Here is a 10,642-nt window from a genome sequence, read left to right as displayed (position 1 = left end):
GGGGGGTGTGAGGGGCCGAGCCTGTGGCGGGGGCGGGGGCAGGGGCCAGGGCCAGGGCCAGGGCCAGGGTTCGGCCTGGGGGTGGGCAGGGGCCGGCTCACCTGCTGCAGCCAGGGAACGATGCAGCCGTCGTGGAAGAGGTGACTGCAGGGCAGCTGCCGCACGCGCTCTCCCAGCCCGTAGTCGTCCTTGCACACGGGACACTCCAGCCCGGAGCCTGCGGGGCAGGGAGCCTGTGACGGCGGAGACCGGGGGACCCCCCACCCCAGGTGTCCCCGGGAGGGGGCGAGCCACTTACCTACGTGTTCCTCGGTGACGGGGACGGTGGGGAGGGCCTGGATCTTCTCTTTGTCTGCTGGGGGGGGGGCCCGTGTTTTCAAACTGATTGAGGAGCTGAAAGACAAGAGGCCAGAGCGCCAGGAGTTCGACAGGCAGGCGCGGCCCCTCGCCCCGCGGGGCTCTGAAACGCAAGGCCGGGTTAGCTGCAAAAGCACCAAGGCTGTGTTTTTCTGGGGCCCCGGACCCCCCCCTCCGCCGAGGCCGAGCCCCCTTGCCCCCCACACCTGTCCACTCTTCTGCTCATCCTGTCGGGGTCACCCTGCAGTCAGGGAGGCCCCTCCCAGCGCCGAGGGTCCCACCCTAAGTCCTCTCACCCGCTAGAACCAAAGGGCTGGGCCTGGCTGTGGCCACGTTCACCACCAGTTCACCAGCGAAAGGCTACGAAGTTGGCAGCGTTCCTACCGCACAAGGGCCACCAAGGTCATGGTGAACGCCCCATCCCCAGGGACAGCTCAGGAGAACGTGCAGGTCCACACGGGGCCCCCCGGCCTCAGGATGGGAGTAATGGGGAGCAGGGCATCCACACCAGGGACATCCTGGTCCCCGGAAGATGGTGACACCCTGGTGCCCACCTCGGGGAGGCCACCCTGTACCTGCGTGATGATGGCATCCAGGCCGTTGGCCCCCCAGGCGTAGTCCATCGGGTTTGAGTGCAGGACACCCCTGGGCAGAGAGGTCTGGGGTTCAAGTGGCAGAGGGGCTGGGCAGGGCGCGAGGGGACCCGCCCACCTACTCACCAGGGGCCCAGGCCCAGGCTGGGGATGCTGGCAGGAGTGATGATGCCATTGACCAGCTGCTGGATGATCCTGGAACAGAGCGGGGCCCGGCCCGTGGTCAGCGCCCTCCAAGGCTGGGCACCCCCAGGGGAGGCAGCAGAGGACACACGTGTCCGGCTTTGAGCTTCACAGTGTTTTAAAGGTTGTGTTTTCAACCAGCAAGATTTGCAAGCAATCAAACACAAGACAGGCCGAGAAAAGTGTCTCCCTCGCAGATTTTCGGGCCAGCTTTCCCAGAGGCCTGGACTGTGCCCGTTAACTCACGACCGCATCTGCTCCCTATTTTACAACCTGGGGGGTAGGGATCCCCAGCCCTGCTGTTTGCAGACGCTCCGCAACGTCCGGCTGAGGTCACAGGGAAGCCCGTGTCCGAGCTTGGGGGCGAGGGGCTGCTACAGGGCAGCTCACGAACACGAGACACCTGGGGGGTCAGGGCAGCCCAGGCTGTGTCCTGGGCTGGAATGGAACAGAGCAGAGAGCGTCGGGGCTCCCTGTGACACAGGCACTTCTGTGCACAGCCTGGTTGCATCTACGAAGATGCTGGAGGACCCTATGTTCTCTGGGAGTGGGGCCCTCAGAAAAATGTTTCCTTTTCACCCCAAGTCCTCTGAACAAGCCTCAGGTTACAGAGAAACCGTTCCTGGTGCCGACGCCGACACGGAGGGAGCTCGGGGCTTTGTGGTGGAGCAGGGGGGCCCAAAACCCCACCCCACTTGCCTGCCGCCCTGGGAGACAAGGACCCAAACGTGAATCGGCCATGTCTGAACAGATGGGGATGAGGGAGTCGGGGGACAGACCCCCCTCCAGAAGGATGGAAGGCACTGGAGTGGACGAGAGGCCCCCCGGGCCATACTGTAGGGGCCCCCCTCCACAGCTCTTCAGCACGGTGGGCTCTGCCTGGATGCACAGGGGAAGTGCCCCGCCCACAGGTCAGCCCCAGAGCTAGCATCCGCCCCTCTGTAACCACAGAACCTTCTGGAGGGGCAGACGGTCAGGCCACCTAAGTCAGCGTGGGGCAGGCTGCAAGATTCTCGGGAGCGTCCCACCCGCTGGCTGCCCCCAAGCGCCCTCACCCTTCCAGCGTGGGGACGCCTTCGTGCCGGCCGGTGGCCCGTCGTGCAGTGAGGCGGGCGCGAGGCTGCCGGGCGCCATACCGGTGCCGGGAGTGCTGCTCTCTCTCCCGACGGCTCTCAGGGTCCCTGCCCTCGTCGGCCTGCACCCCAGGGGGGAACGTGGGGATCTCGAAGCTGTCGTCAAAGATGCCGAAAGCAAACTGCCCGTAGCCCTGTGGCAGTGTGAACAGGTGCTGGTCCGCGTTCTGTGAGGGGGAGGGCAATGTGACCACGGGGCGGGGGGAGGGCAGGGCCCCGAGGACCTTCTGTGGGGAGGAGGGCCATGGGACCGTGGAGCCCTGAGCAGCCACCCGGGTCCTACCTGACCCAGCCCCTTGCCTGGACCCCAAGTCTCCTCCGTGTGCCACGGGGCCCCGTCCCAGGCTTGGGGCTCTGAGGGTTGAGGATACAGCAGGGGAGCCTTGGCATGTGTGGGAGAAACGAGGAAGGACAGGTCCCAGTGGTCAAGGGTCAGGGGGGAGGACCGGTCCACATGGGGAGGGGAGGGCAATCTGGGGCCCGACTCACCTCAAACGGTGGCCTGCTCTGGTCCGTGGGGGCTGTGGAGGGGGCGGAACCATTCTCTGTACTCCTGGGAGGATGGGGTGTCCTGAGTCAGGAGAGAGGGAGGCCCTCTCCACCTCTCACCCCTGCCCACCGAGGCCTGTCCAGGCTCTGCCCGCCCACAGCCCCGCCCACCCCAAGGGGCCTGGGCGCTGCCAGCGTGCACCTGGGCTGGGTTACCTGGTCTCTTCGGGAAGCTCCTCAATAAAACCAGACTCGCATCTAGGGCAGGTGTAATCCTGCGGAGGAGAGGGCGGGTGAGTGCGATCGCGGGGGTCCCGGCCCCCGTGCTGTGTCAGCCGTGCCTCTGGGGTCACCGGACACCCCCACCTCAGGCCACACCGAGCGGCTCCAGGCACATCGGTGAAACTGCTCAGGCCCAGAGTCCGATTTGGCACAGACCCGCCGGGTCTCTGAGATGTCTGAGAGGCGGGCGCCCTTCATCCGAGGCCACCACCTCTGTGTGGTGATGACCGCAGCCACCTCGACCTGCCCCTCGTGCAGGCGAGGCCTGAGCCCCCAGGTGAGCTCCTGCCGTGCCAAAGTCCATCAGCCCACGCTCCTCAGGGTGACGAAACTTTCCGAGCTTCAAGGCCTCCACTAAGCCACACCAGCTGTCGAAGGCTCTGAAGAAGCCTGTACCAAACAGGTCAGCTGGTGCGGGTCCACCTAGCAGTTCCCGACTTGTGCAGACGTGAGACGTGAGACCATTCCGTGAGAGACTCCCCTTTTGCATATAAAGGCACCTGCCCCGAGCTCCTGAGAAGGTTGCAGGAGGGACTGTGGGGGTCACAGGACTATCGAGGCCTCAGTAGCTCAGCTCCCAGGAAGGCGGCCGCTGAGGGCGGGAAGCGCCACCTGAGCAAAGGGACCAGCCCGCGGGTGTCCTGTGGCGGCATCTCTGGAACATTCCAGCAATCCCAGCGCAGGGCCTGTGACCCCAGGCTGCAGTGTGACCCCACCCCCATTGGCCATGCCCCCTCCAAGCCCAGCCACTCCCGCCCCAGCCAGGCCCACCAGTCAGATGGGGGAGGTGTAACGTCCCGAGTGGAGGACGGGCCCCAGGGGCCGCGAGGCATGGAAACACCAAAACCAAACATGTGGGTTGGGGGCTCGCACGAGTGTCCAAAAGCCACCCAGACAGGAAGACACAGACGTGAGCGCGAGCTGTGCTTCTACCTAAGGTGACGTTTTGGAAGCACTGTCCCCGCGTGCCGAGTGGCAGACACAGAGGGGATGCAGACTCTGTCAAGGAGGGGGCCGCCAATGGCCCCACGTGAGCCACAGGCACCGGTGGCTCAGCAGGCACAGGCCTCCCTGTGGACACTCACCGGGAGTGCCAGGCACCTCCACCAGGGCAGTGGGTGCCACCACAGCACGCGCCATGTCCCCCCTCCTACCCCGCCACCAAAAGCAAAGGGAGGGTGGGGTCAAAGAACACTGTCTGAGCCGACTGGGGAGGACAGGAAGGAACTGCACCCACCGTAGGAGCTGGGATCCAGAATACAGAGCTCTAACGCTTCAACGCCAAAAACACAAACAACCCGGCTAAAAAATGACCAAAGAGTTAAAACAGTTCTCCAAAGACACACAAAGGGCGACACACCGGCAGAGAGCCGCTCGACACCGTCAGGCAACGAGCAAACGCAAACCGAAACCCGTGAGACACCACCTCCCGGCCGGCCGCCGGGACCGCGACACTCAGCCGACTACGGCTAAGCGTCAGCGGAAGTGGAGGAACCAGAACCCCCGGCTGGCGGTGGGGACGAGAAGCGGGACGGGCTCTCTGGAAGACAGGCCCGCGGTCAGTTCCTCGTCAGGTCAACCCCAGGGTCACCACACGACCCCGCGACCCCACTGCCGGGTCCACACCCGAGAGACACGAACACTCACGCCCACGCAACCCCCACCCGCACGCCCACACATGACCTCGTCCCCCGCGCACGCGCACAGATGACCGTGTCCACCGCGCAGGCGCCCACCCCCGCTGCCCCGTGGACGAACCCTGAACGCACGACACTCAGGGAGGGAACCCGACACGAGAGGCCCCACGGGGTGTGAGTCCACGTGTGTGAAACGTCCGGAACACGCTCGTCCACGGACGGAAGGGGGTTCGTGGGGGCCGGGGGAGGGGAGGGGGAGTGAGGGTGAATGCTAACGGGGACAGGGCTTCCTTTTAGGGTGAGGGAATGTTCTGGAACGAGATAGCAGTGGTGGGTGCAGGGCCCTGAGCGTGTGGAAAACACTGACATGCACACTGCGAACAGGTGAGTTGTATCTCAACAGAGCCGTCAGAAGGAGCAGCGAGGACAGTGACCCCTGCCCTCCCAAGTGGGGACACGGGGGCAACGGGCAGCTCGGCTCCACAGCGAACGACCAACCCTCGGACCGTTGGCTGCAGTGGAAGACGGCCGCGTGAAGCTCTGTGGACGGGCCAGGGCTCCCACGGCCTGGTGCAGCCCCAAGGGGAGAGAGGGCCACGGACATGGGCCAGTGTGGCTGCAGGTGGCTGCGACGGCCTCGGTTAGGACGCTGGCAATCAAGCCCTTAGCGTGGCCATGTCACAGACGACAGCAGGCGTCTGCTCAGGGCTCCCCTTGGCTCGGGGCCGGCGGCAAGGTCCAGGCTCTCTCTGGGCCCTGGTGGAGCCCGCCCACCGCCACCACACCCGCCCTACGGGGGAGACGGAAATCAGAAGTGTGCCCGCCCTCTCCAGAGCCAGGATGGGGGTGGGGGGGCCTGGGTGAGAAGCTGTCCCTCCCCCTCCTCTCCTCTGAGCACGCCGCCCGCGCCCAGTCTCCACGCTCCCCTGGGCAAGCCTGGAAGAGCCAGGGCAGGACCGGGGAGCCAGGCGGCCTCAGCCGCAGCCTCAGCCTGACCTGCTAGAAACAGGCAACCTCTTCTGCTACCAAGGCCGGGTGCCATTTCTGAGCGTCACCTTGGAGCCCCATCCCACGCGGTGCACAAGAACCTCATCGAACTACCTGCTCTGCACTCTCCTCCCCTGCGGTCGGCTCAGAACAAGCTGGCCCGCCACTCCCGCTTCCCTGCCCCATCCAGGCCACCGCCACCTGCCCTCTCTTCTCAGGGCCTGCACACCATCCCCTCTGCCGGAGCATTCTCCCCCAGATAGCTACCTGGCTTGCCCCCTCTTGGGAGTCGGGTCTCTGCTCAAACGTCACATCCTGGCTGCAAGCCTCGGTCTCCCCACCTGTAAACGGAGGATGGCCTCAACCCTAGGGCTCTGAAATCCAGCAGCCACTGAGGACCAGAGGGCTATGGCTCATCAGCTGGCTGCGGTCAGGGCCCTGCCTCCACACTCTCCATCCCCATGCGAGCCCCACGCTAAGTCCAGATCGGCCTGACCACGGGCCACCTGACACCTGGCATTTCAGGAGTGGGCTGCAGCTTCTGCTTGTATGCAGCAGGGAAGGGACCAGATCTGGGGGTGCCCCAGTGCTCTCCTCCTCCACGGGCACGCCCCACCGGTTCCTGTTAAATCAGACTAGCCAGTAACGGCCATCTGCATCCAAGCCAGGAGACGCTGGGACGGATGTCTGCCACCCACAGGGCAGAGCCCAGGTCCAGGTGGTGACAGCCCCACTTCCCAGGTGGGGGTCAGCCGGCGCTCGCTGGCCCTAACTTGTGAGCGCCTGTCTCTGATGGTTCCTCACCGTGAATCAGTTACCTCTCCCCCTAGGAGGAGGAGAGGGAATGAAGGGGACCACCCCAGCATCATCAGCAACGGCGGTGGCCAGCAGAACACCAACGACAGGACAGACGGACGCGAAATTCACCGAGCGCTCGCTCTCTGTGCTCGGTCTCTATGCCGTGCCTAAGAGGTGCAATTCAGCCCCTCCTCAGTGACGAGGAGGACCCGGGGGCTCAGACCAGGGAGTAGCCTGCCCAGGTCTCCCAGGGTCAGCCAGGGCAGCCCTGCGGGACAGACGCCACCCTTCACTCAGGCACTCCTTCGCACCACGGCCAGGCAGGCATGATTAAATCAGGGAAACTCGGGCGGGAGGTAGAGAGGTGGCTGGCCCCACGGGATCGCCTGCTGTACAGTGACCTCGGCCTCCGTGGGCCCCGGCCCCTCAAGGCCCCTCCAGGAGAGGCAGAACCCAAGTGCAGCGCTGCGTCGAAGGAACACGGACCCAGCCCCAGACACAGACGTGATGGGACACCCAGGCCCCTGCTGCCGGTGCTCCCAGCCTGTGCCCCACCAGCCCACAGACCGCGGGAATGCACTGGCTGCTCTACATAGCCCTCCTCAGCTGCCACTGGGCAGACAGGTGCCCGGGGCCCACGGAAGGCCCACCCTGCTGGCACCACACCCCACATTGACCCCACCTGTCCCCCAAGCGCCCGTGAGCATCACGCACACCGCTGGATGCCGGGGTGCAGAGCCACGCCGGGATCCGGCCGTGTGTGAGGCCCACTGGGAGCCAGTGATGCTTACACACAGAGCCCAGCAGATGTGACAAGCTTCCTTGATCTTGCCAGGGTGCTTCTGACACCACTGCTAGGGACCGGGACCCCGTGTGACACGACATGTGTGCCCACTGTGCTGGGAGCCCCACCTCACTTCAGCCTCCCCACAGTGCCACGTGACTCAGAGGCCTGGGGTGCCCTAGGATGTGGCTCCGCCCAGCATCCAGCCACCTTTTGGGGGCTCAGCTCACTTCCTGCCCCGCTGACTTCAGACCCTGAGCAAATGCCAGCCCTCTCTGTGGCACCCGCTGTGTGGAGTGGCAGGGTGGGGTCCGTTCCCCCAGAGGGGCAGCCCACACGTCGGAGCACCCGGATTTCTGCAGCGGTGAACAGACGGCTGGTCACAGGGCAGGACCCAGCACGACACACAGCATCTGGCATGTGAGCACACAGAGCTGTCAGGTGGCCAGAGGGACCCGCCCAAGGCCACAGGGTGCCTGGGGAGGCAGGCCCGGCCCCGGGTGCCCCATGGGAAGGACTCCACTTATTCTGCTAAGCATCAGGGGCCAGGACTCCTCGAGGCCCCTCGAGGGGCAAGGACAGAGGACATGTAGACTGAGGCCTAAAGAGAGCGAGGGCAGACACCCACCGCCGCTGGGCGCTGACCACAGGCTGGCTTCCTCCCCCCAGCGCCCTCCGGGTCCAGGTCCCGCCCAGTCACACACTCTGGCCGTCCCTGAGAAGGAAAGCAGTCGCCAGCAACGAGAAGGCGGCCTGAAGAGGGCCATCGGAGGGACCGCCTGCGGCGAGGCGCTCGGGGCTGTGGCACAGGGGTGGACACAACCCCGGACTGCCACCCGCTCAGCCCCCCTGGTGGGAACCTGCACCTCCTGGCGAGCCCCAGGGTGCCAAGCACACCAGGTGGCGGTCCGTGGACGCTGCGTTTCCACAGCCCTGCCGTCGCGCCACACAACCCCGCACGTCCGCCTCATCCCAAGAGCTGCCGTTTCCCGGGCAGGTTCGAGTCTGGGCTTGTGTGCCAGGCTCGGAGGCCCTCAAGCCAGCCGGCCTGTCTGGTTCCTGCTCCCACATGCCCTGCTCCGGCTAGGCTGCCAGCCATTCCCCGTCCTGGGAGCCAGGCACTGGGCTCCCCCCTACACGTGTGCTCCCACCGAGTGGGCACGGGTTGTCTCGTCAAGCCCATCTTGCAGGCGAAGAAACGGAGGTCCAGGGAGGTCGAGCACCTCACCCAGAGCCACGCTGGTGATAAGAGGCACGGCTGGGTGTGGCCTCAGCCCGACCCTGCCGAGAAGCACCTGAGAGCGGGCACTATCTCAGTGCCTGCGGAGGTACCACGACGGTGACAAAAATCAAAAGTAAGAACTACACAAAACCCAGCCCCAACGCCCTAGAGCAGGCCAAAGTCAGGGCTACCTCCCGGGAACAGAACGTGCTGCGTGCTGGCGGGGACCTGCCACCGCTACCAGGTTGAGGGTCAACCCTCCCATCCCGAAACAGCAGGTGCGCCCCTTACTGGTAAACAGTCACCCTGTCTACCGGGCCTCATGGAACCCTTGAAACCCACAAACAGGCACACGAGTACCTTACTGCCATTTGCTAATTTTACGGAATTTGCCAGCATTCCTAACTAAATATTTGCCAATCACTTATTCAACACTGGCTCCCTGACCAGACCGGCCTATAAACTCTGAGGGCAGAGGTCAAGGATACCTGGTCACCACCGGATTCTTGTGCTGAGGCAGGTCCTCCCCGGCCCGGTGACAGCTGCAAGAGATCAGGGTGCTCCGGGTCCAAGGCCACATGGCCAGGAAGCGGGCACACCTGGCCAGGCCCCAGGCCCTGTGCTGGCCCCAGGAAGAGAGGCCCAGAACAGCTGGCTATGCAGACCGCCCAGCCCCAGGTCCCCCCTCGGCTCCGGGCAGGCTGCTCTGGGGAAAGCCTGGGTCCCAGGGCCTGTCCTGGGCTCACACCAGCCGCAAGGGGCTGCAGGCAACTAACTCAGGCCGGTGAGCTGTCAGGCCACCAGCCGCCTCCTGCCGTGGTCACGGTCGAGAACGGAGCTGGGGCTGCAGAAAGCAGAAAAGGCAGAAGCAGGACTTCCGGGAGGCTGGAGCGAGGCAAGTGTCGGCTCCCCCAGCGGGTGCTCACAGCTGACGTTTCGTCTTATTTCTCCCTCCTCCCTTGCTTCTGGAAGCCGCACCTCCCTACCTTTTCTCGCCTTCTGGGCCCAGGCATTGCTCTCTGCTCCCAACCTGACTTGAGCCCACTTCCTTCCTCTGTGGCTGGGATGATGCCCACAGACTCCTTCCCCTGGCCCCCTCCTCCCAGGGGTCCCCACTGCTGGCGAAGGCAGGACTGAGGCTGGCTTTGAGACGAGAACAGCCTCCACCCACCACCCACCACCCACCACCCAGGCGACTGTGGGGAGCATGCGGGCCAAAGACAAAGTACTAGGAGCACCTAGAAAGTGCTCAATAAATCCTCACCACCTGCAGGGCCTCCACCATCCCACACCTCCCTCTTCCTGCTCCGTGGGAGCTGGCCCAGGGACAACTGTCAGGATGTCAGGGCCACAGCTGGCCTGCGCTTCCCCTGGCTTCATTTTTCCCACCTGTAAGATAGGAAAGGGTCGAACCAGACCACCGCTTTCCCTGTGGGCCTGGAGCAGGGGAACACGGGCCCCATCCTAGACCTGCTAACTAGGAACCTCCGGGGCGAGGAGCCTGAAACACTGTGCGTTGAACAAGCAGTCCCCTGCCGCACCACACGGTTTGGGAAACGCTGGCCTAAAGGAGAAGGCAACACCTGGCCACAGGCGGGCCTAAACCCGCCCCCCAACCCCCACTCCGGGGAAGCACAAAAGCGCAGGCTCAGGTCACGAAAGTCAGCCCGGGGCTGTCAGGCCCGGGCCAAGTACACAGCCGTCCCGTCTCGACATCGGGAAAGCAGGCGGGAGCGCTCGGCGAGGCGGCCCGCGGCCAGGCGCCCGCAGCGCCGACCACGCGCTCCGGGAACGGCCCCCGGGAGACATCTCCCGGGGTCCGATTCCCCCCACCTCCTTCCTCCGGGGCGGGGCGCCGAGCGCAGGTCACGCGGCCTCTGCGGGCCTCAGTTTCCCCATCGGGGACCGAGCGGCCTCCCCGCCGCGCATCTGGGATCATCGGTCCCGCTGCTTCCCCGGGGGTGGGCCCCGCCTCCGGGCCCTCCGCAGAGACCCGGGCCTCAGTTTCCCCGGCGGGGCCAGCTCGCTTCAGGCCAAGGGAGAGAGAGCCCCCGCCCGCCGCCCCGGCCCGCGCCTCACCGGCAGGCGCGGCACGATCTCGACCGAGCAGCAGTGGCAGAAGTACCGTCCGGGCTGCGGCGACGCCTCGGCCATGGCCACTGCCGCCTCCTCCGCGC

General features: G+C 65.4%; 1 protein-coding gene across 1 annotated transcript; it reads right to left on the bottom strand.

The window, feature by feature from the left end:
• Positions 1-21: 21 nt before the first annotated feature.
• Positions 22-10,636, bottom strand: RNF126 (ring finger protein 126; the record flags this gene model as incomplete). The annotated part of the gene is given in 9 exon segments (XM_040466581.1): positions 22-217; positions 299-365; positions 367-393; positions 933-1,002; positions 1,077-1,145; positions 2,189-2,433; positions 2,756-2,819; positions 2,972-3,030; positions 10,545-10,636. Coding segments are annotated over 9 exon segments (872 nt in total), but the record flags the coding sequence as incomplete, so codon positions are not given.
• Positions 10,637-10,642: the final 6 nt, after the last annotated feature.

Source organism: Herpailurus yagouaroundi, unplaced genomic scaffold, assembly GCF_014898765.1.
Source record: "Herpailurus yagouaroundi ecotype Mexico unplaced genomic scaffold, PumYag 63448, whole genome shotgun sequence".
Taxonomy (NCBI): Eukaryota; Metazoa; Chordata; class Mammalia; order Carnivora; family Felidae; genus Herpailurus; species Herpailurus yagouaroundi.
This window is presented reverse-complemented; position numbering and strand designations above follow the sequence as displayed.